Below are 26,204 nucleotides of genomic sequence, written 5' to 3' on the forward strand. Positions count from 1 at the left end.
AATTTCCACAGTGCATCCTTGCCCTTGGTTTCATAGATGCTCCATTGTAAGCTCCATTCATAACCCAAACAGGGATAACCTATTGCCATTCAACTGCCCTGGGACACCTCAGCTGGTCCCCAGCTGCTGTTCCAGAAGAGTGTGGGCCTCTAGAGATAGGTCCTACATCCCATCTGCCATCCGCATGGCACTGTGGGGCCATGTTTAGGCATTGAACATCATGGCACACTGCTGGACCAAATGCAGCTATGTTTCTGGTAAGACACACGGATGTTGGACCAGATGTTGAGCAACAAAAAGGAAGTGGCTACTGATTTACTAAAACTGCTTTCAGTGTCAAGAAACAGAGACTGGAACTGGGTCAGTACACCCCAGTGTTAAAAGCTCAGATGATTCAAGGAAAATGATGGAAGAAGAACGTCCCTGAATGGAAAAAATTAAAATCCAGGATTCGAGCTTACAAGAACCACTTTGCCTCCCTCTTGCAAACCTCTTTGATGTGGTGGTAAGCTTAAAAGTAGACTTTAATTTTTTTAAGTCTCATGCAGAGTGGCAAAGCGCAGGAAAAGCTCATGCTATAAGCCTGATAAGCAGGTTAAACAGTCTGCATCCCCGTTCTCCCCACCCCAAAATACAAATCCACAAACTTGACTAAGATGAATCGGATAAATTTATCTGTAGGAATCTAGAAAGGTAAACAAATCAAGTCAGAGACCTGACCAACGTGCCCCACCACTAGGATATAGGTACAGAGGGAATGTGTCATTATTATAATTGTACCTTTCAGATCAGACTGTGGAGTGAACCACAAAATACAAAAAAACAGGCTAAGTCAGGACTACCCATCCCCTGCATTAATGTTGTGTATCACCCCTGGAAACAATAAGCTCATTAATACCTGCTGTTTCTTTACTTCTTTTCATGATGGTGGATCCTAGGGACAATCAATGTGGGCTAACATGTCACAAAATGTTAAAGAACAAAAACATTATATTAGCAATCTAGGTACAAAAGGTAACAGGCAAATGCCATAGGATGATCAATTGCTGAAAGAAACCATGATCCTCTTAAAATACCATAACAAACCTTGTTCTGATTGTTGCTGGTCTAGAAGAAGAACATATACCAGTTTTCTTTTGGGAGCCTTATGCCACAGCATCCTAAGAGACAGTTTCTTTTTGGATGCAAGGGCATCAGTTGCCCTTGGTCCACCTTCACCTGGAAAAGGGCTGATTAGCATTACACCCCACCTTAATCTAAACCCAAACCATCTGAATTTGGCTGTACCAAGTACAGTTTGGCAATTTAATAAATGGATAACAGAATACAAATGTCAGTGAATGAAGAAATTTGAAAGCAAAATGTGTCTGCTGAACCTCCAAAAGGGAGGAGAAGCATTACAACTATGTGCCCCTGTGCAGCATTTATGTTAAGTGCAGAACAAGACATCTACTCTGAAAAAATACAAGATACTTGCATCCCTAAGGCAACAAAGCAAAGCTTATTATAGACCATGATTTCACCAGCATTTTAAGCCTTCCATAAGTGCTGCTGGTGCCCACGTGTGTACCCATACTCTCCTTTTAACCGTTTCTTCCCTTATTTCCCATGACCCAGCAAGTGTGTACAGTATATTTGCAGCTGTATAGTCAATCAGGTCACACAACCCAATGCAGCTGAAAACTACTCTTTGCTGAGCCAGCTTTCAGGTGGATCCATACCCTGGTCACAGCCACTGCACCCCTGTGCAATGTGATGCCACACAACAGACGCAGGACATTCAGAGGCATCATGGATCTATTTTAAGCAAACAGCAAGACTACATCCAAATTTTGAGGTTAGGAAGAATATTTAAGCTGACGAGCACTGTAAGTCCTCAAAAGCTGCAAGAACAACCTGTTTGCAGGGAAAGATTCTCTAGATAGAAAAGTGAAACTATAAGTTTGAGAGAAGGAAGGGTCTTACAGCAATTATTTGTAACTTGAAAAACTGTGACACTCAACAAGTTGTAGCAGAGCATGAATCAGAGGTGGGAGATCCCAGAGTATTTGTAATAGACCTGATGGTGTAGGTGTGGATGTCAGGAGGACCTGTGATGCTCAGTTGAAAGCTGACAAATATGAGTAAGGGGTAACCATCCACAGCCACAACACCAGCTGATCTGACAGCTAAAGGTCCAGGAGAGGAAGATCAAAGAAAGCAAAAAGGTCACAGACATTAAATCTAGATCAATCTGTTCCTGCTTGCTCATTGCTCATCAGAAGCTCAAAAAATAATCTGCATCCAAGCACACTCAGACTGCTGCTCTATATTCGTAGAAGAAAAACTTCTGGCCAACTTGGTGCTGAAGAGGTTCACACGCTCAGATTTAAGTTCTACAACAAGTAAAAATAAAATCTCCACTAAAATTTCATTTTCAAACCTACTACTATGAGCCACGTTGCTCCTGTATGAATGACCAATGAAAGAGATAAATGACTTACTTCTCATTTGCTGCAATATTAACTAAGCTATTGAGCTTTATGGCACAAACACTTGATACTGTGCAAATATAAAAACTAGTTCACTTCTGAACTTACACCGAGATGGAAATCGATTTATATTGCAATACTGTGCTGCCTTACTGCAGTAGTCACAAATTGTCACTTCTCAGCTAATTGGCTGCAGTCAGAAGTTGGCTCAGAAATGCCAATTATATATGCTTTGTCTCCCCATGCGACCTCTCAAATTGCTGTGCAGAGCAAACACAGGCATAGCTGTCTCTGAATTAAAAATAGTGCTTAAGATTTAGTCCCCCACTGCTCTGCATCAGAAAAATTACCACACAAATCTCACAAACGGGAAGTATTTGTTCCATAAGCAGGCAGGTGTTGAACAGTGACGCTCACCTGAATCTAAAGTGCACTAGCAAACAATATCCTGGGAAGTCCCATAAATGGAACAGCCATCTCAGACCAGATCCCGCAACCTACTCGTCACAATAACACACTACCAAATGCCACAAGAAACCTGAGATAGGGACAGAAAAAACTCCAGTTCCCCTAAATGCCAGGAAAATACCTTAAAACCAAAGATCATGCATTCCCGCAGACCTCTGCTGCATTCACACTCCATCCTGTCCACATGCTGAAGGTGGAAATGGTCATGCAAGAGAAGAGTGGTAAGGTAGCTGGAGGTTACTGTAGCAATTTTGCAGGAGAGAAAAATAAAAAGAAGCTAAAAATAAATACAAAACAAAAGGCCCTATATAGCAACAAGAGGGAGCAGCTGAAGTTAACAACAAAGGTAGCACTGTAGTGGTAGCGAATGCCGCAGGTTGTGCAGGCACCAGTGGTCGTGTTAAGCTGTAGGAAAATAGAAGCAAGAATTCACAGCCCTGTAAACTCACTTTTGACACTGGAGTTTGGGGTCAGTCGCTGGGTGCTGCTTCCTGAGAGCTCCTGCTCTTGTGCCTGCTGTGAACAGCGGCACACTTGTGGCTGGATTTTAACAATTGTGAAAGAATTTCTGATAAACCTCACTGCAACGGGTGAAGAGGTACTGACCCAACTATTAATTTCAACCAGGAGTTAAGTAGCCTCTAAGGAGGGTTAAAGAAGGAATTCACACCTATAGTTCTGCCCCAGAAATGCAAAGTGCAACTTCCCAGGCTGATCTACAAGATGGTAGCTTTCCTCCAAAGTCCTGTGTGTTGCCCTGCAGCAAGGAGGCCATTCTTGCAGGTGACTCTGTAGGCACAGCAGCTAAGGTGAAGCTGAAAATTCAGGTAGCCACTGCTAAAATAACCTCAGCAAAAATCCCCATTGGCTTTGTAAAGTTTGAGAGAACATCCAACAGTGAAGAGGTAGGGTTCCAGAGGGTGAGTAGTACATCCAATGAGCTGAGATGGCCAAGTTATAATTAAATTCTCAGTAAGGTAGATTTCCATGGGGAAGATCTCCCTAAGGTGCACTTCAACTCCCCCAAGCTTCAGGTGCAATCCCTCCCCAAAGCAAAGAGCACAGCACACAAATAATCCCATCTCATTTGGGTTCTTGCAAACAACTGAACTGTTGTTCATTGTTTCAACCTGTTGAAATCTGGTGAATTTTTACATACTAACTCACTCTTAAGACTAAGCTAAAAATCATGTATTCCATAATAACAGCAATTAAGTTCAGGCAAATTACTATCATCAAGTGGAGACACAGACTAACATTAATCACTGCTAGCAGTAAACAGACTTCAGTTACAGAAAAGAAACTCCTTTAACTTATTTCAAGGGCTTGGAAACAATCAAATGGTCAAGACTCCCAACCTCACATGCTGCTGGTGGACAAAAATCTTTACTTACCATTAGCCTCTCAAAAGCTAGGTAGCAGTACGGTGTCCAGCTGAATACCTTTGAATGCAAATTTTATGCTTGGAATTCAAAAGGAAAAGGGTAAAAAAAAAAAAGTATAGAAGAGAGATGTTGTCACATTGCTTCTGCCCCCAAAGAACTCACTACCAGAGTGCTCCTTTTTGTCTAAGAAGGGATTTCTCATTGCTTACAAACTCTTGTCCACACCTAACCTTGAAGACTGACCTACAGGTTTGGTAGAAGTCACCTGAAAAGGGATTCTTGGACCAATTCTATACATTGCCTGTTTTAATTCTACAATGTCTAAGCAACAGCACCTTCTCAACCACTGCACAAAAACTTTCTGCCATTTCTACTTTAAATGTTTAATCAGAGGGGAAAAAAAAAACCTTTCTGCTAAAAGGTCTTGCTTATTAAATGAAATGCAGGTAAGGAATTCACTCCTTTAAGAGGAATTCAGCTGAGAAAAACAATGCAATAAAATCCCTCATTAAAAAAGAAGGAAAAAAGTGCACATTTTCCACTGCTTGGTTTGAAGTTCCCAAAGAGGAGACCTTCTGAAAACCTATATAAAATATCAACCCTTATACTGGACCTCAGATGTGTTTACGCTGCAAAGCTGTTTCGAGTTATCTTGAACTTGGCAGCAGGAATACTGCACTCGTGTTAGCCTGAGTGCCTGAGAGCTGGCGGGTGGCTGGCAGGGGAAGCAGGTACTGCTAGCTCAGCCCGGCGCCCCGAGACAAGTCCCAGCAGCAAGGCTCAGCTTACTCACAAAGCACCAAGCAGTTTGCTCATACCACAGAAAGAAGAAAAGAGGTTATAATTCGCAGCAGCAAGTAACTTTTCAGTTAGAGTGAGCTTTCTTGTTGCTTTAGAAATCTCTTAAGAGGAAAATGCTGCTGTACTCCTAGATGGATTTTGATTTATACGCAACTGCAGCAGTTATTCTGGAGACAAGGCAGTTTCGAGCTACTTTGAAAAAAAACTGTGAAAAATAAAAATGCCACAACTAGACATAGAAAGTGAGCTGCTAGTATTAAAACACTCCACTCTTCCCAGTTGCAAGGTCTTCAAGTAGCTCCCTCCAGTATCAGAAGCTGCTGTGTGGATGCATTTGTGAAGGATCCAGTTCTATGGCTTCATGCTGAGCAGAGCACTGACACCATCTGCGTGCAGGATAAGTTATGTTTGTCAGCATACCGACTACTTCTAGAGAGTTTCAACATGGAAAAAATTAAAACTTCCGCACACAGCTCAAAACACTGCCTCAGATCCTGAAAGTCCAGCAAAAAGATGAGCTTTACAGTCTACCATTACTTGCGTGCCAAATGCTTAAAAGGAATAAAACTTGTTTTCCTAAAGAGTTTGCAATGTAAGCACACGAGGGAACCAAGAACAGAAAGAAGAGTAAAGCCACTAAATACATATTAGCAATTTAAAAATTTTTTTTAGGCTGCAAAATAGCTGACAGATGGAAATGGGCAAAATCTTATGTCTTGCATCACTTCTGACCAGACAAAAAACACTGGAAATACATGCAAGACAGAGCTTGCTGTTGCAGTAGTATTAGTGAAAAAAAAAAGTGCTGCCTCCTTCTCCAAGGAAGCAGTGACTTCTTTTAAGGATCGTAAGGGATAAGAGGTTTAAAACATTTATCAATCTGTATCGTGAAATGTTTATGATATGCCAGCTGCAGACAGAAATTCTAAGGATTTTACATCCTTAACAAAGTAGCAATAAGTATATATAAGTAGTAATAAGTACTTATATTTGTATATATTATGTAAACTATATATATTATGTAAACTATATATATTCTTCAAAGTAAAATAAGTTCATATTTATATAAATAACTAAATAAAAACACCTTTTAGTACCAACATTTCTCACATTATTATGCAATACCAAAGCCACACGCTGTTTCAAACCTGATGTCGCATTACTACATGAAATGGCAATAACAAAAAACCCAACAAACTTATTTTCAACAAACAAGAAGACAGAAAACCCAAAGATATGCACAATAACTCAAAGTTCAACCCATTTTAGGATTTTTTAAATGATGCACTAGCCTAGTTATGAAACGAAATGCTGGGAGCTTTAATGAACACAGTTCTTCTCACTGCACACCCATCAGCTGCAGGACTAGCAGCCTGATCTATTTTTCCAACATAAAACCAAAGAAAAAACATCAGGCACTTTGGAAGGAAGTTTGATGCTGTGGAGCGCAGAGTATGTGAGCTGGTGTAAGGGCTGTGATCAAAGGGCTGCCTCGTCACACAGTATCAGTAACAGTTTTGAAAGAGCTATGAAGTCAGAAATCACAGGCTGGGCTGTTTTACTCATCAAGGTTTTATTTGTTGAGAGCCTCGGCTATGAATTTGTGTTACAAAAATCTTAACATGAAAAAAACCGCATACTAATAGGTAGGGAGAAATGAGCAACCTATAAGTGTGTATATATATATATAAGCACTTACATTAGCATTAAAAAAGGACAGGTAGTTATTATCTATCACTAAAGGCTTTCTAGAACATGTATTTCACCATTTTGTCATTAAGAACTTCCCAGTAAAACACTGAACTGACAAATCAATCTACTGTGATTTATTTCAATCTCCATAGTAAAATTATTAATATAATTTAAAGATACTTTGGGACCAGGTGTAGGAACCAGGACGGTGCTAGTCTTGCATGCAAAATGCTGTTTTAAGAAATAACTATACGTGACACTCTTAATTAAGAAAAAAAACAAACAACAAATTTCGAAAAAAAACCCCAAACAACAAAAAACTCCAGTCATCCCATAAATTCATTAATATAGAGGGCTGTGATAGTACTACACCACCCTGACCCCAGCTCTCCACACTGCTTGCCATGCTTGCCAAAACTGCTGTGAGCAAGATTTGCAAATATGATAAAAAGAAAAAAGAAAATAAAAAAAAAAAAGGAAAAGAAAATCTTAATAATCCAAAGTCATGAAACTAAGCGAGAGGAGAAAAAGTTTTAGCCGCATTCCAGGAATGGTTTGTTTTCAACAAAAGCAGCCCTGCAGAGCCATCTGAGAGCTGTCACTTGAGTGCTGGTGGCTGCATCTTTATGTCTGTTAGCTAAACAAGCCAGAGGCTTTTTGGTTTTGTCACCCCATGTTAGTACAGGATATATTTTTCCCCCATGGTTCCAGCCAGGCTATATCTACTGTTGCATTTGAGTATGCTGGCTTCTTGTATTTTATTGGCAGTGCACTTTCCTCCTCTTCATTAGCTCTGCTTATTATTCTTGTGACTCTTTTAAGTAAGCTTTCGTATAAGGAAATATAAGTAGCTCTTTTGGTAGCTGTAAAAGCTTCCCAGCAATGGCCCACATTGCTTGTTTTCTGAAATATATTTGAACTTGAGGGTTTACATTTACATTCAGCAGTGGCATACTGTATTTTCAAGAGCTATTCAGCACAGAAGTAAAGCAACTGCAAGCAAACAGCACACCATCACTCTAGGCCTCACCCAGGAGAAACTAATTGCCTACCGCAGACTTTGCTTCCATAGGAAGTTAATTCTGCATTTCTTTTTTTATATTATGCTTTCCAGCCCTGCATCTTAAAAGGAAAGAAAAAAAAAAAAAAAGATCAGTTTCCTTAAAGCTAAGACAATCCATACATATCTTACTCTCATATCTAAAAAAAAAACCCATCCTAAAAAATCCTCCTGGTATTATTAAATCTGAATCTCAGTCTACGTCTCTCCGTTCTCCTATAACTTTTCTCATTTATGCAGCTAAAGTTTTGCAACAGCCACACGAGCAGACTTCCAATGCTGTGTGAAGATATGACAATACACCTCACAAACAAAGATACGTGAATTCCTACAGTTCATCCCTGGAGAGCTCAAGTTGTAGATATAAACCCCCAGAACTTCAATGGCTGGGTAAAAGGATAAACATCCCATGCACCAATGCAGCACATGGGCAAAGTTTAACATGTGCAATTTTCAAGGTTGCTGAAGTCATCACCGCCAGTAAAAAGGACTGAAGTTGCAACACATTGTAGCAAGGGTTAACTGCCTTCGAGAGAAACCCTCATTTTTAAGGATTTCAGAAGCTGCTAACAAAAGTACTACTTAATATGAAAGGGAACAACTTCTAAAAGGAGAAAAATGTCATCGCTTGATGCCAAAAATAAGAAGGCAGGAGCAGATAAAAAGGAAGCAGCTGTTTCATGTTTTAAAGTATCATTTAACCGTTCTGTTTTAAATCTTTCCGTCCCCAGCAGAAGATGTCAGTTTGCCTGTTCTGAAAAATCAGCGTGTAATTGCATGTCTCCAAAAGTAATTACATTCAACCGCAAATTTCATCAGATTAACAAATTGATTTACGTTTCATTGTTCAGTTTCAAGTAAACCTCTTGCCTCAGCAAGAGAGATGCAGCGAAAGAGGCTCAAAAGCACCTGCAGTTATATCTAAATAAAGGCAAGGGACATCATTAGCAAACAACTTAGGCATTCCAGTGCTTTCAGAAACAAAAAGAAAAAGAACATTTTTGGAACAGAAAGGTCCCAGAGAGCCACAGATGATTATATCTCCGCACCTACATCTATCCCTCATTAAAGGTGCATGAGGCACACTGAGGACCTGGCAGGAAAACTATCAAGATCATCATCCTCAGTACAGTTTCAAGCTGACAATTATTTTATCAAAGCAATAACTAGCTATCTATATGTATTTTGTTCTCTTTGGCCAACAACAAAGCCATTTTTTCCTTTCCCTTTACCCTTACTGAGAGCTTTCATTCAATTAGCCTGTGGCTTTTGATTACAGAACAACATTAATTTAGAGAAAGGCTGGAAACCTCCATGGGCCACGTCCAGTCCTCAGGGATATTTATGCCCTGTATCACATACCCAGTGTTTCCTCCAGAGACAAATCAGGGTATCAGAGTCAGTTAAAGACCCTGCTTTTAACCGCGGTACAGTTTCTTCACCCTATCCTATCATGTGCATTATCAAAGCCTTTTTAGTTAGGTTGTAAACCTCAAAGAGGTAACCCTAGAGAGCATCACTGCTGGCAACATTCATGTCACTTTAAAGAGGTTGAAAGCTGAAAATAAAAGATAGGTGGAAGCGTGGGATCCAGCATTCCTCCAGCTCTGTTTTTGAGCTAGGGGTACCGCCTTCCTCACCTGCCAGGAGCTAAGGGTACCCTAAAGCTTTCCTTGGCTGTAGCAAAGTGTCACCCATCATTTAGCTCTGTAAGAAAACAAATGGTTCCTGAACCACATTAAACACCGAATGGCAAGTAAAATTAAAGCTTAATTGAAACTGGTATTAAGATTCATGCTAATGGAGACCACCTGTTTTACGAGTAACATTGCCAATAAAAACCACAGGACAGGCAAAGAGTATCAGAAGAAGAAATTTAATGCAAAGCTGCTTTAATGAAGGAGATCTCCTTTGAAAAATGAGAACTTGGGAAGACTTCAATATTTGCATACTGCTAGACACGAGAACCATGAAACATTAAGATAACAATGATAAAGATCAGAGTAAAAGCTTTGTCTGAGGACTGTGAAGTCTTTTTAGGAATGTAATTCCTGGCACTTTATGAAATACAGGCTACTATTTCCCACTTAAACAGCTACATTCAGCATAAGAGAAAAGGAACGTGCTTTAATCAGCTGCAGAGCCATTCCTTAGAAGAATCTCAGTCTAGTTTATAATTCATCTCTACTCTGAAATCTAGCTGACACCAGCAGCATATGGCTCCTCGTGAACTTTGCCTACATACTTCCACAGGAAATATCTACTGGCTTAAAAAAAAGACACATTTACAACATTACTGCCAGCTCTGCAAAGCCAAATAGATGTGAAGAGAATCTGCTCACTTACATTCCTACATACAATTTCAGTGTATCATTGTAAACCAGTGGGAACTGTTTCAAAGGTCAAAGGCGGCCATTAGTGAACATAATACAATCCCAGAGCAAACACTTTAGTTGCAATGAGAGGCAGAGCAGAAGTCTTCTGATGCATGGGAATAAACAGAGCTTAGGCTGTTCCCTTAGACTAACAACTAAGGAAAGAAGAAAAGGTCATAAAAATGTATCAAAATCAGTAGTCACAGGTCTAATATACAAAGCACCTGAATCTAAGAAAGTGTCATTTCTGAAAGCTTTATTCAGAGTAGAATTGTACTCCCTTATCTATTTGAAATCTTACTCAACCACAGTAGTGCAGCTCTTAACTGGAACACTAAAACGTAAATTTTGCTTCAAAACCTGGACGCAGGCATCCTGGCAATGTCTGTGCCAACAGTAAGACAACAAAAGCAATATAAGGCAGTGATGGGAGGGCCCCAATGAAAGGTAGTTCATTAAAGATACATGAACCAAGAGGTTTGCACTTAACTGTTTACATCTCATTCCTTGGGACCACGCAAACTATGGTTCCTGCACACACAGCAGCAGGCACGCTGTGTAACCCACCGATGTGCCAGTGTATACACACAGGTTAGTGACACTCACCCAGGCCCGTCACTGACAGAAAGTGCTGCAAACAAAAGGCTGATTTAATTACAGCATATTTGAGGCTGTCCTCAGTTTTCAGGTATCCCATTTGTTATAGCTTCTGTGCTTGAACTTTTGGCAGCTCCTTGGAAAGCAGCGATCAGTTTCAGGGAGATGAATCGTTTCCACCTTTCGGTTCACCATTCACAAATTCAGCAGATGAACTAGACAGCAATTCAACATTTTGAGTGGGTTCAGAAATATTTTCCTATCATGGTAAACAGCGTATATTGAAATATCAAGAATAGTTATGGCAACATATTATGTGACTGAATTAAGCTATCCACAGTGCATTTGCTTTCCACCTAGAAAGGAATAAAGCTTTAGAAGAGACTATACAGACCCACAGTCCTGAAATAAATCAGCTGGAGGAACCCAAAAAAAAAGCTTCAACAGCCCATGCAGAAGTTTGAGAAACTAAAAAATGTAGATGGCAGAGGCAATTTTAGCTATTTTTCCACTACAATCTTCACAAAATCAGAGTGGAAGGCAACAATTTAAGTCACTTAAAAACTTCCCAATGGTTATCAATTACTTCCACTCCTCAAACAGCGTAAGCTGTCTAATGCCATTGTCACTCTCCACCAAGCAGCACGTGCAGCAATGCTACGTAGTCACGGTGACACTTTTTTGAAGCCCAACATGATGATGAATTGCCAAGCAAACAATACATAGTGAATATCTAGTGAGATTTTGTGAATGGTATATTTTGTATGCAGAAGGCTGCAAAATCCATTCGCCTCTTTTTGTTCCTTGAAGCATTTGGCTCATAATTAACGTTTAAGCACATTCAAATTAAAATACTTCAACCAACGCGAGGGAAAGAGAGGAGGCAATTGCCAGTTAATGATACAATTACAAACTGTGGTTTTTCCTTAATCAGCTCCTAGGCGTCTTACATATACTCAGAACGCAGAGATCAATTCAAAAGGCTTCATTGTGAGGGCTCTGAATCTGAGAGAAGAGAATCTAAAATCAAACGGGATAGAATGGTAATGAAAACAATAGTTTGGGTATGAAACAAGTAAAGAACACAAGTTTGTATTTAGTGTGGTAGAAAACACCATCAACACTAATCTGTAATGGAGCAGAAAGCTTACAGCCATTAAAACTGGGCTGAAGTTATTAGCTATCTTAGCAACTCTAATTTTCACCCCCTGTGCATTCAGCAGAGTGGCTCACTGCGATCTGCTCCAGGTAAATCCATGCTGGTTTAAACTTTGTTAAAAACTGCTGACATTTACACAAGTATCAAAGGGAGTTTCAAATTCTCACCATTTACTGCTTGTCAGCTCCAGAACTGAAGATTCACCCCTGTATGAGCTGACTTTTGTCTGGAATGCAACCCATGAAGAGAAGTGCTCTGAAAGTTTCTGCATGGAATTTCCTTGCTTCTTAGTGCAATATTGTACAGCTAATTATTTGTATTCTATAGCTCTTCTCTAATCTGAGATGTATTTTGAAAGACTAACAAAGCAAACTTGCAACAAAGTTTAAGAGAACAGAAAAAAATGTGGGGAAAAAGATCACATTACATTTACATGACTACAGAAAAACATCAATCCTAGCAACATGCACTAATACCCTTTTCTAAAGGGTGCACTCTCAGTTTGGTGGAAGATAAGGTATATTTAGAGCAGCACTTTCCAAGCACAAGAGAGAAAGGTGAACAGCTGTGGTTTGCACAACACTTAAAAGTCACTGTGGCCACACCAGGCAAAGTTTGTTAGCAGAGAGGAGCTGCAAGAAACACAGAATGGAAATAAGACTTTTTCAACAAGACCTTACCTGGGTTTTCAAAAAAGCTTGGCAAGCTAAGGTTTTAAGCAAACTCCACAACGTAGCTTTCATACTCGGAAACCACTCAGATAGGAGGTATTAGGAAGCAGAGTGCTGTACTTTGAAGGCTTTCTGTATTTTGCAGCTTTAGTTATTTTACAAAATAATCATTTCAAGTCATTAAAGCAGGCAAGGGAAGACATCCTAAACCAATATACTTAAGGAAAAAAATCCCCAACAACTTGAAGTGGTTTTGAAGAGAGGTGGAGCAAGGGGGGGGAAAAAAAGTCAGAATCCATCACTGGCAGGGACACAGCTATCTCTGACACAAAAGAGCATTTATACTCTCCAAGTCGAGATTTTAACAGGCAAGAAGAGAGGGAAAGCAAGATAGATTTAAATCAAGGACTTCAGAACAAAGTTTCTAATATTTAAAAATAATATAAAGTGGGCAGCAGAATAATTGCTCTGCAGTAAAGACTGTGCATTTCTAAAGTTTTCTGTTGTAAGATTTTGTATATACGCAAACATTTCTGGTTAGATACATCAATTGTATCTAAGTTGAAAACAAGCCAGGATAAATGAGTGTACCAACAATGATTGTTTATTATGATAGTCAAACAAACAAACCCCAAAACACCAGCTGGACATGCTCCACTGCACAGGAAAAGACCACACACATGTGTAAGCTGCAAGGTGACACGTGCACACACACACACACAAGGAGAGAACATTTTCCAGCAGTCTGGCAGTAGCGAAGTTTCACTGACTTCATCATACTTATATTAAAACCACTCTGACTTCAAAAGGGAAATTGAAACATGTTCTGTAGCTGCAAGAAATTTAATAGTGTAACTGCAATGAGCAAAACTGTGGGATGCAGTCTCTGAGATAAAAAACTCAGTCTGCATCCCAGCCATACTGCAACATGTAGTTTTAATTAATGAGTCAGCCTGCCCTGAAGGACTAAACCCAAGTGCAGTTGGGTTTATTTTATGCAGTAAAATAAGGGACATCACTTAGAAAAAGAAGAGAAGAAATATGGGAAAGGTCGAAGTAAAAACTATTCCTGAGAAGAAACAGCATAAGATAAGTGCTGAAGAAAGCAGTCAGGAAAGCAGAGAGGTCAAGAAGTGAGAAGTCACCCCATGGCTCTATTTTAAAACTTGTAGTGAACCCCAGTCAAGGATTCACTGCTAGGAAGTCTTTGTCCCAAAAATCCACACCATGATTCATCTTCTATTTTACCTTATTGAAGATAAACTTCTACAGAGAGCCAAGACTTTACAAAAAAGGAAAAAACAGAGAAAAAAATAGGGAAGAGGTACAGAAAGGAGAGGTAGGAACACAGACTGCAATTAAGGGCAATTGAGGGCAGCTCAATCCACCATGGCAGATTGCACAAGACCTGAAAGGACATAGTGACTCCTAGAGACCAGTAATACTTTTTTACTGACTTTTGCCTAGTTTTTTCCTCTATGGAACCATTATTTTTTGTAATACAATCTCCTACTCATCACCTGCTCTGAAAAACATCATCAGAATGGCAAGGGAAAAGAAATTAGTTAAAGCAGTACACCTGGGTGGTGTGAGAAGCGTAATGTTCAACTGTAGAATCTTAGCATCCAGTGTGGAAAAGCTTTCATGGGGTATCAAATCTGACAGCTGTTACACCAGATGGTGAATGGACTGCAAGTACAGTGTGATACCAGCCAAAAGCAGATCTATATGGTTACAGGCACCTTATAAAGAAGACAGGACACCCCTCACAAGGGCAGACCTAGCAAATATGGGCCAGGATGAGGAGACAGTGAAGTGGGATGGAAAGGTGATGGATCCAGGGGGTAGTGGCCAGTGGCATGAAGTCTAGTTGGAGGCCAATAGCTAGTGGTGTACCCCAAGAATCAATATTGGGTCTGATGCTATTTAACATCTTCATTAATGATCTGGATGATGAAGCTGTGTACCCCCAGCAAGTTTGCAGATGACATCAAACTGGCAGGAGTGGCTGATCACCAGAGGGTCATGCTGCCATCCAGTGGGACCTTGGCAGGCTGGAGAAATGGGCCAACAGGAACCTTGTAAAGTTCAACAAGGGGAAGTGCAAAGTTCTGCCCCTGTGGAGTAATAACCTCAGCACCAGCATGTGCTGGGGGCCACCCAGCTGAGAAACAGCTTGGCAGGAAATGCCCTGGGAGTCCTGGTGAACACCAAATTGAACATAAGCCAGCCACGTGCCCTCGCTGCAAAGACTGCCAATGGTACTTGCTTACCATGCATGGAGTATCGCCAGCAGGGTGAGGCAGGTGGTCCCTTCCCATCTACTCAGCACTGGCAAGACCACATCTGGAGTACTGGGTCCAGTTCTACACTCTCCAGTACAAGAGAGACATGGACATACAGGATGATTCTATGACAGTGTCCAACAAAGGGCCACAAAGATGATGAAGGGACTGGACCATCTGTGCTGTGAAGGAAGGCTGAGAGAGCTGGGACTGCTCAGCCTGGAGAAAAGAAGGCTCAGGGTACATCTCAATGAATATAAACACCTGAAGGGAAGATGCAAAGAGAATAGTGCCAGGCTCTTGCCAGTGGTGCCCAGTGACAGGACCAGAGGCACTGTGCATAAACACAGGAGGGTCCCTCTGAACACCAAGAAACACTTTTTTACTGTGAGGGTGACCGAGCACTCGCACAGGTTGCCCAGGGAGGTTGTCGATTCTCCACCATTGGAGATCTTAAAAAACTGCCTGTTCAAGTCCCTTGGCAAGTGGGTCCCTGTTTGAGCAGGATGCTGGAACAGATGACCTCCAGAGGTCCCCCTTCTAACCTCAACCTCTCTGGGATTCTGTGAAGCAGACCACACCGTTTGTTACATTCAGGAATGCAAAATGCAGACAGGTCTCCAACAGTTGTTAATGAATGCAGAAGAAAACTGGTTTTATCTCACACTCAAACGAACAACACTGCTAGGCTCCTGTGAGAAAGGAGGAAGGCATGCATATGCTGAGCTACGAAAATATCTCCAGCAAAAGGATGTGCAGGTGGGCTTCCTGGAGAAGAATGACAAAGCTGCAGCAAAGTAACAAAGAACTGCTATTGCAAACATGAGAAAGGACCAAGACATTAAACATGAAACAGGTATTCAGAGAAAAATGGCAGAAAAACATCAATTTGGGGAAAAAAGTTTCTTAGCTATGAACTGAAGAGCAGACTAATAGAAATCATAAGGAACACGTATTCCTGGATATAAAATTGCTGCCAGACTTCTTCACAAAAAGGGTCTCTGAACCAGTAAGAGCTGATGCTATTTTAGACTTTGTTTTGGCAAAGAAATAATTTGACATTAAGAAGAGCTGGTGATATAAAATTACCTTGGATTGAGTGCACACAAGCACATTCATATTAAATTAAGGCTAAAACAACATAACTGTTGTAAAAGAAACAAAGTTCACACTTTAGCTTGTATTAAAAGTTCACTCTTTAGCTTTTATTAAATAAATAAATTTAATTTTAATTTTTATTAAATAATTAAATAAATAAAATGGATTAAATTAATTAAATGAATAAATAATAAATAAATAATAAATTAAATAAATAAGACAGTAAAATCAAGTGGACTAAGGAGATAAGGAATGGGAAAGCAGCCATCTAAGTCCATCTCTCAGGTCAAAGATGCAAAACTATTTGAAAGCTGCATCCTCAGAACTAACCCCGAAAAGGACATTAGGAACAATTAAAGGCTCCATGTATTACAAAGAGGAAAGGATTCATTAGCAATCTCTTAGAAGCCAACCAGTAGCACAGAGATAAAAGAACTGCCAAATTTCAAGCTGTGCTAGACCTCAGCAATTGATAAACAAAATAGCAAGAGACATTTCAGCCATAAGAGTAAAGGTGACCAGAAAGGGAAAGGGAAGATCGTATATTGTAAGGATAGGCAAGAGATTAAATTAATCAACTGCATTCCTAAAACTAATCTGGAGTTTTCATTAATGACAGGGACACTGAACACAGGTGCAAGGCAAAGTGTCTAATGGGAATGAGGTCATAGAAAGATATATAACCAAGGTGGAGACAGAACTCAAATGTTTCAATGTGTTCAAAGTCAGTGAAAGCAGTCAGCGTGCATCCCAGCACTCCAAAAGAAATGGCACATAAAGTAACACCTGTGGTAGCAAGGCTGTTAAAGCAATCTACCAGCTGAGCATGGCATTACAGAAAAATTAGAACTTGTATTTAGAGGAAAGGGGAGAATCTAGATATTCATGCTCCCAGGACCTCAACAGTATGCAAAGTTTTGGGACAAGCTTTGAATAAAAGAATTGAAGTAGTAAATTAAAAACTGAAATCAACAAGCAATAGAGTGTACAACAGTAGTCTGTGCTACACCAGCCTACCACCTGACAGGATGCTGTAGCAAGATGGGGGTTGGTCTCTTCTCCCAAGCAACATGCAATAGTACAGAGGATACACACTCAAGCTTCAGCAGGGGAGATTTAGATTGGAAATAAGGAAGAATTTCTTCACTGCAATGGTGGTCAAGCACTGGAACAGGTTGCCCAGGGATGTGGTGAAGTCACCATCCCTGGAAATGTTTAAAAAGGATGTAGATGCGGTGTTTAGGGACATGGTTTAGTGCTGGACTTGGCAGTGCTGGGTTAATGGTTGGACTTGATAATCTTGAAGGTCCTTTCCAACCTAAATGATTCTATTTTATGTATGCAAAAATTATTAATTATATAGACCCAGGCAGCAGAACTGAGCTAATCAAAATTTCATTATGGATATCAATACACTGGAAATTCCTGGGCAAGATAAAAATGGCAGAGATTATTTCAAGAATTGTAGTGATTAAAGAGGACAGAAGTTGGTTCAAAGATGGCATTTGGACAGACTTTGATATATTCCTTAGTGACACAGGCCCAAAAAGGAAGTGTGCTAACATCACAATCTGCTGACAATGTTCAAGGGGATCATTAATAAAAACATGGAAAAGAACCACGCAGGAGAACAGCTAGATGATCTTCAGGACTGGCAATATCATCCAGTAACAGCAGTGAGACAACATTTTATGATGCCATTAGGGACCGAGAAGAACATTTGCTATGAAGACTGGGATCTCATCAGTTGGAAACCAAGGATGTGAAAGAACAGGGTGTATAGTCCATATTAAAATAAATAAGGACTATTGATTGCTGTAGCTATGACTATGAGCAAAGTATAATACTGCCACAAAAGGACCTAGAAAGTTCTATAAAGAAGCTAGAAATACCGCTGTACAAAGCAATGGCGAGACTTGATCTCCGTGACCTTATGCATGGCCGCACAAAACTGTACAGGCCAGATTAATACAAGAGAGTGCAGGGGAAAAACAAATGAGGCAACTGAACCTGAAAAACCTGTTTCATAGGACAAAATGATGAGGGTTTGTCTTGCTTAAGCAAACAAATACACACTAAGGGCTGAGAGAGGTTATGACTTGCCCAAATTCATCCAGGGAAAGCAGGAGACCTAGCTGCCAAACAAGAAGATGGAGGGGACAGTTAAACTCAATGATAATGCTCACATAGGAAAAGCTAGCAGAAATTCACTGTAAGCACAGGTAGGGTAGAGACTAGAATAAACACAGGAGAGCTTAAGTGACAGGAGACATCACTGTTCTTAAACATCTACAAAGTCCTAACACAAAGTTCTGTGTCAGAAAATACCAAATAAATACACCAGAGTAAGGTACAGGCCAGCACTGATTATGGAAAGTAGACTATCCGCCAACATATCCTGTAAGTTAAAATATAATATTTTTTTTTACTCCCATGATTACCAATTTGATAAAAGAAAAGCCTGAATATTTAAAGAAATCACTGACAACTGCCCACCTTTGTACGCAGGACGTTACTTTCTCTTCCAAAAGCAGTACTTATCTTAAATGAAAACAATGAGGCTTACTACTTGCTGCCTGAGTATCCAATGACATAAAGGTTTTACCTTGCAGCTCTTGCAAACTTTCCCATATCTAAAAATTAGGACTTGACAATGAACTAAGACTTTACCAACTTGTAAAATAAGAACTCTCTAGCTGGGAAATGATTACCGGTATTTTAAATGGTATTAAAAAGAACAAAATGCAGTCCAAAGTCAGCCTATCAAATCCACCAACCTGCAACGAACAAGACAAAATTTCCCAAGTACTTGAAACCCACCACCTTTACCAGAAGGTGACGCACAGACATTTAAAAAATATTCCAGTTTTTTAAAAAAAAAGTTCAGGAAATACCTCAAAAAATATCCCTATAGCTTAAGGACCTTTTCTCCAGGTGGACCTCATTTCCCTGCTCAGTATTATCACACACATTATGTCTGCTGGAAATGACCCCTACGGTGAGTCTGTGTGACTGATATGTCTGAAGTATCAAGTGGATTAATGTGAAGTTGTAAGCTTTCAGATAATAATTGACTGAGTAAGGGTGAAGATGGAAGAATTCAGGTTCCCACATTTGACCAAGCTTCTTAAAAAAGGTAGAATTTAAATATACAGAGCCTCATTTGAGCTCTGTTCCAGACCCAGAAGTACTTTTGTCCTTCAAAAGGCCCCTGTTATCACTCTCGAGTACACTGCAGCTTGATACTTGACTTAGCCCAGAGCAAGAAGGTGGCCGAGGCTTCTCTGAATTATTAGCTGCAGCAGCAGTTGCAGAGTCTCTGTGATAGCAGCCTGTGATCTATGAGTGTTTTCATGATCCACCAAGCTTCATCCACTCCTTCTTCAGCACTGGCCTTATCATCACAGTCAGTGTGACTCCCCAGGCAATGTGTGTAACTGACTGCACTGAATTAAGGGAAAGAATGAGCTTCAGCTTATTCTGCAGGTACTACCAGTCTTGGGCAGCACAACGAGAAAGGAGGGTGGTCCTCAGGCTGTGCTTTTTCAGAATAAGATGTAAAAAAGAGACACTGAGAACATTTCCTCTGTTTTCTTGTTCCAGGCTTGGTTTTTGGCTGTATCTTTTTCTTCAACATCAATATATACACATTTAAGGTCAGAGACCTCATTAGCACACAGCCCTGTTAATAAGCAAGCATCCCACTTCATTTCACAGCACATTTTTAGATCCACTAGGCTGAGGCAACATCAGAAGATGATGCACCTTCTTGCTCTTAAGCAGGAACATCAAACCTTTTGTCTGCTGCAGGATTATATTGAGACCTGGTTCAGCTGGGACAACACAAAGCACACCTAACTGCCACATTGCTTGAGAAAAAAATACTTTAAATAATTATACACACTTTAACAGTTCCTACCTGTATTTTTATCGGCCACGTGAAATTGCTGACGTAAACGAAGAAAGTGATGTTTGGATTGTTGCGAAAATCAAATTTCTCATTGGAGAAACTGTCCTTGTATTCTTTTATATTGGTTCTTGAAACAACTGGAATTTCCTCCCCAGCCTGTGTGCCAGCTGTTTTCAAATGTTAAAAAGTAGCAAGAAAAAATGTTTCAATGCGCATTTTAAATGGCAAACAAAAGGGAAAAGCCTCCTGAATTCTAAGGTTATAAAAGTAACTATTCATTCGAACACTACTATTTTAAGTTGCACTGCACTATCAAAATCACTGTATGCCAAAATATTATGTTATAAAAATAAAATCTGCACCTTCAATGTTCCCAGAATACACTATTAAGATGTAAAAACATAGTTCTTTTTAACATTTTACCTCTGCCCCCAGGCTCAACATTTAAGAATACTACCTAACAAGTTCATAGTTTAAAAAAAAAAAAAACCACAAATGTTTCCCCAACTAAATTTGCATTTGTCAGAAACTTAACAGAAACAAGCTACCAAGCAACTTAGTTTATACTCATTTTACCTGCAAAACTTGTGGACCAAGTAATGTTGAGGTTGAAGTTTTTAGATGCATTGATAAACATGTCCAGGTCTCTGTTTTGCTGGAGCGGGAGGAAAGAACAAAACACAACCCATTTGTAGGACAACCAATTTTAGCATTTCCTAGCAAATCTTCACTAAAAAAAAATATCTTGGCATTCGTTATTTACATGAAGAAAATAAATCAAGAAAAAAATTATTTACATTTTCTTTATTCTCCTCTTCAAGTAAAGTGTAATAAAGAATAAAACAAGTCACATGCATTGAATATAACAGAAGAATTGAGACACAAAGTATGAGGTGAACAATAAGCAAATCTAGAGTAGCTCAGAGGTTGTTCCAACAACTGTAAACAATCAGCTGTGGTTCCTTATGAAATTTTACCACGAAGATTTGAAACTGCATGACCAATCTGGGGGCAAAAAGTTCTGGTTGTTTTATGGAACTCGACACACATGCCACATTATGAGGCTACGTCTGGAGATTCACAGAACTGTAACAATTCATTATCTCCATGGCCAAGAGAAGACAAACATAGACCCAAAGGATGAAGTTTAAAGGAAAAGTAGGGAATTTACCTCTTCGGGTGTTGCTACGAAGTTGATGGCTGTGTAATAGCGATCATCCTCTTGAGAAAGACTGAAGGTAAACTGATAGTCAATGAGAAGAGTATCTGTAAGGAATGAGGAGAGAAAGTTATTCCATGCTTTGAAATAAACTTCTGCAAAGCAAGGCATGATGATGCTGAAGTGTTTCTTGCAACTGAGAGCACAACTAGGGAGTCACCACACTGTTATGAATGACACCAACGTAAAAGGGGCAGAAACCCCTCTTCTTAAGTTGAGCCTGAGGGGGAAAAGAGGCAGCTTCAATTTTCCAGGCAACAGACTCCAGACTTAACCTAAATGAATGTTCATACCTACACATTGTAAAAAACATGCCAAGACGTTTTCTTTTTCCATACTGCAATACCTCTGTGTTCTGAAAGAATACCAGAAAAATTTGGGAGGGACAAACTTCCACATATTCTAAGCTTCTGTACAACACGGGACTTTACAGGGAGGATTTCTACAGAGCAGCTGCTTGTTAATGAACTCAACTGCCATCTCACTCTGAATCACATCATTCCCAGACCAGTTTTTGGTCTGCCTGTGTGCCCTCCTATGCTCATGTCTGCCTGGGGCTGGGGTGTCATCTCTCTGTTAATCAACAGTGCACAACCAGTTTTTGAGAGACATCCACCAGTCTCAGTATCCTTTAATTAATCAAAAGTTGATCCTTACTGGTTTGGAAAAGAGAACAATTACGCGTAATAGTCTCTTCTCCCAAGCAATAAGCAACAGGACAAGAGAAAACACCCTCACATTATGCCAGAGGAGGTTTAGATTGGATATTAGAAAAAATGTTTTCACCAAAAGGGTTGTCAAAGCACTGGACTGGGTTAACATTTGGACTCTACAATCTTAAAGGTCTTGTCCAACCTAAATGTTTCTACAACTTGTATATATTCTCAAAGCTATCAAGAGATATTCCAAGCAATAATAAATACAAATCTATAGACCAGGTGTTAATTTTTCTCTTATTGCCTCCTGGAGATCACTTGTTGGGTAGACAAAAGCCAGCCAGCCTTCTGACGTCTACCCACAACTCCTATGAAGCACTAAGAAATTTTCAAGGAAGAAAATCAAGTGAGTGAATGTATAGCATGAGGTTGTTCCTGTAAGAGTTGTAAAATTCTGTCTCTTTCCCCTTTTTGCCCACTTAACCACCCCTGCCATTAGCAGCAATGAATTAGGTCATCCTTGCAAAGAGATTCAGGAGAAGCCATTAGTGTCCTTGTTTGGTTAGGCTAGCAAATTCAAATTTGCTAAACACAGCAGCATGCTGATAATCTCTGTGTTGCACAAAAGTACTACTTGAGACTTGCATCTTTATGTAATTTAAGATTAAATCTATCCATGCCTGCCAGTGTGCTGATTGCTAATATTTGCAAACAGAAGCTGGAGAGTTTCCATTAAGTAATCTGAATCTTGGCAAAGTATCTTCTCAAATTGCATGGGAATCCAACTGTTCACTTCAGAGGAAACATGGAAACTTTGAAACCTTACCCATTCTAACATGGCATGGATTTTTTTTTAAAAAAACCAACAGTATTTTGCACTTACGAAAACTCTGAAGACATGCTTTGGTTTTGACTTATTAGGTATGTATTTTAGAGTATTCTCCAGAAGACCAGAATTCATTTCAAAGTCATGTGAAAAACAAAATTTGTGCTGAAAGATCCAATCATCAATCATCACACGTACCTTATCAAGAACCGTATTTTCGTTCTCTTTAAACAATACTTTTGTGAAGTTGTTTAAAACTATTTTTTTAGTCCTTCCCTTAATCCCCTGTATTTTAAACAGATGCTGATGCAACTAAAACTGGTTTTAAATAAGGTGTTTTAAACTTCAAACACATTTTTTATCTCCAAACAAAATCCCTAGAGTACTCACAGTAACACGTTCCTTTAAGTGGATTTCCCTGGTATCTATTTTCGACTTCACACCTAAAAAGAATACATTTTTTTTTTTAAATGGTTATTTTTTTCAGTTCTATTTATTCCCAGGTACTAAAAATCAGAAAACACCACCTGTGCCGATAACAGTACAGAACTAAAAATAAAAAATGCATGTCTGAGCTATACTGGGCTGCTAAAGAAATTCCACAATTCCCACAAGTCAAAGTAGTATCAGTAAAAATGAAATATAAAATTCTGTATATTAACCTTTGCAACCACTTTGAATGTATTTATTAGCTCTGCACAATGTACAGAACTGGATTACTACAATCAAAAACTAAAGTTTCCATTTACATTTATGGCTATTCCAGGATCTAGCCCTATAAACATTTACTCATGTAAGCAACACTTGAAAAATAAACCTGGCAATGAAATGATTTGGAATGAAATTATTTCCACTAACATTACACTAAAAGCATTTCTGTTACGTTACAGAGAAACCTCCAGCAAATTTGTTGCTCTGAAACTGCTCCATTAAAATGCTTGAATGTCCAAGACTTATTTCAGATATATTTACACTCCCCAAGAAGAGCATCAGAGCACACAGACAGTAAAAATCTACCAATTAAAATGAAACTATTGAGGGATAAAGCAAAGTGGTATGTACAGTTTGGGGGGCACGGATATTATTTTTTCACCCCATCCCTTCTGCATGACATTCCCAGTTGAAATGTTCTTAAAAATGGAAATCTTCAGGAAATCAGTTTGTTCATGTTATCCCCCCAAGGGAAGCACAGTCAGCTGCACCGTCAATGAGTTAGTCAACTGTCAGCAGGAAGAGGTGAGCAGAGACTTCATAAATGCAATTATTAACAAATGTAGGGGTTGCATGCTGGTATGTGCATGGCCCTTTGATTTCAAATAACAAAGTCAAATGAACTCACAGTTGACACTCGTCTCCTTTTATTCCCTTGGTGGTGCAGAAACATTTCCCTGTATTTGTGTTGCAGACAGACGCGTGGCCATTGCACTTGCAAGCTGTTGAGCAGAGGGGGGGAAAAATGCAATGCTGAATGAAGCAAGAGAAACAGATTCGATAGCAATTAAGTCCCTTAGTTGCCAAACTGAGACACATCAACAATTAAAGTGCATATGAAAACCCATTTGGTACTCTTTGGTTTCTTTGTGATACAGAAGGCAGCCAAAAATAGAACCATGTGTCAAAACTGAGTGAGTGCAGCTCCAGGACTGATGTTTTGTATGAAATCATGATCAGACTGTGCTTTTTAGCTTCAACAATTTGTTTAACTTCCTCTCGTTAGACAGCACTAGGGATGTCATAACTGGTAAGAAAATGACAACATTTGAGACAGTTTTGGGCTTGCTAACACATTTCAGTCAAACTCAAAACTCTTTGAGAGAAAACTATTTTTCCAAATCAAGCAAAGCTCATGATGCTTTTAGGGCTTTTTCTAGAAATAAATAGGCTTTTGAGAAAATGGTGTCGTTAGCAACAATGTCAGTGTATCTGCAGTGTAAAATGACTGGTGCTAAGAATACCATGCCCATACCGTAAGTGGTTTGGGGCATGTGCCCCAATATACTTTAGAATACCTTTAGCTTGGTCTCATAAGCTGAATGCCACCGAGTCGTGGTTGAAGCAAATCAGCACACCCCTAGACAACACCAGGTTTATGGTATGCCCAAAACCAGGCCAGCTTATATACTCTGAGCTTGCTCGAGATGCAAACCAAGTTATGACACTGGGGAACACACATGAGATTTGCTTCAAAAGAATGTTCCCGATTCAAATTAAAATGCTAATGTTGACACACTTTGAGACCTTTATTCATAAAGAAGTAGAGAAGATACTTGCAAAAAAAAAAAACAAACCCAAATCCAAACCAACAAACAACAAAACCAACACAAGCAGTTACCTTTGATATAATGTTCACTATAACTAAAAGAATGGATATAATAACTTTTCCCAGAAGGTAGATGCTTTTTAGAATTTCTACTGATGAATGGGAAGGCGCATTCATCTGGAGCTGTGCATGGGAGAGTGTACAATATAAAACTGGAAAAAGTACACCAAGAGAAGATCCCTCATTTGTGGCCCCCGAGCTTTCTGGAAATAGTATGCTTTAAAAGCTGGTGCCTTGTCATTAAGAAGATATACGTCTTCTCATTAAGACGGCATATGCTACTCAACATACCAGCAGATTCTTAGACATGAACTCCCCATCCTGAATATCCTTGCCAACCTTGGACCTTATTTTATGAAACCTTTTGATGTCTTCTTTATATTGGCATGTAATGGAAGCTATATTGTATCAGGGACACTTAATTGTGCTTCTCTGATGTGGATGAGTGGTTTCCTAGCAGCAACACGGAACAAAATACGAAGAAGCATAAAGGCCTATTGTGGGAACAAGTAGACTAAATGAAGATTTGACAAAATAATTATATTCTGTGAAGCAAACACCCTTCTTATTAGTGGCAATTTAAAAAAAGAATTTTTAATACTATTGAGAATGTCCTGTACTTCCTTCCTTATGCTTTGCAAAAGGTTAGCAGAGTGAAATTTGATCAATATTCAAAATTACCGTACATAAAAATTAGGAGAAATTTCAAATTTCATGTTGTTTAGATGCAGATAACAGTATCTTGAGCACCAACTTTAATGCTTCCTCATCCTGCCCTTTAGCCACATGCTTATTAAGAAGACTGAACACTCAAATATCTCTATTTAAATCAACCAACTCTATTTATTTGTTCATTTTCCTATCAGCCCCATAACTGGAGATCATTCACTAAAGGACTGGAATATGCACAAAGAGAAATTTTCTCATTGCTTTTCAAACAGCTATGAAGTTTGGAAACAAAGTATTAACAAGACACCCTTGCTGGAGTCTAAAACCAAAAATTCTCCTCCAGTCTGACGCTAGAGCAGAAAGCCAAAATAGTTGAAAATGGCTTTGTGACTGTGAAGCACGGTAACAGTCTGACAACGAACCACCTTACAGTGAGTCTCCTTCTTTACAAACCATGGGTCACAGACTCATTCAGAGACGGTCACAAGCCTGGATCATTGCTCCTCTTCCTGCATTTGTACCAGTCTGGCTTCTCAGCGGCA

The 26,204-nt window shown here is 39.5% G+C and overlaps 1 protein-coding gene across 4 annotated transcripts in view; it reads right to left on the reverse strand.

Moving 5' to 3' along the window:
• Nucleotides 1-26,204, reverse strand: part of ATRN (attractin) — a 156,680-nt gene that overhangs the window by 48,811 nt on the left and 81,665 nt on the right. The window contains exons 20-26 of one of the 4 annotated variants that reach the window (XM_040590831.1): nt 24,013-24,106; nt 23,064-23,116; nt 21,144-21,238; nt 20,549-20,627; nt 19,982-20,139; nt 11,800-11,869; nt 6,680-11,064 (exon numbers count right to left, since the gene is read on the reverse strand). In XM_040590831.1, the coding sequence (XP_040446765.1) occupies nt 11,825-11,869; nt 19,982-20,139; nt 20,549-20,627; nt 21,144-21,238; nt 23,064-23,116; nt 24,013-24,106 (524 nt within the window). In that variant the 3' untranslated portion in view covers nt 6,680-11,064; nt 11,800-11,824. Of the gene's footprint in view, nt 1-6,679; nt 11,870-19,981; nt 20,140-20,548; nt 20,628-21,143; nt 21,239-23,063; nt 23,117-24,012; nt 24,107-26,204 lie in introns of those variants that run through there. The other 3 variants (XM_040590839.1, XM_040590822.1, XM_040590812.1) reach the window with 3 other exon arrangements.

This window comes from Falco naumanni, chromosome 1, assembly GCF_017639655.2.
Source record: "Falco naumanni isolate bFalNau1 chromosome 1, bFalNau1.pat, whole genome shotgun sequence".
NCBI classification, from domain to species: domain Eukaryota; kingdom Metazoa; phylum Chordata; class Aves; order Falconiformes; family Falconidae; genus Falco; species Falco naumanni.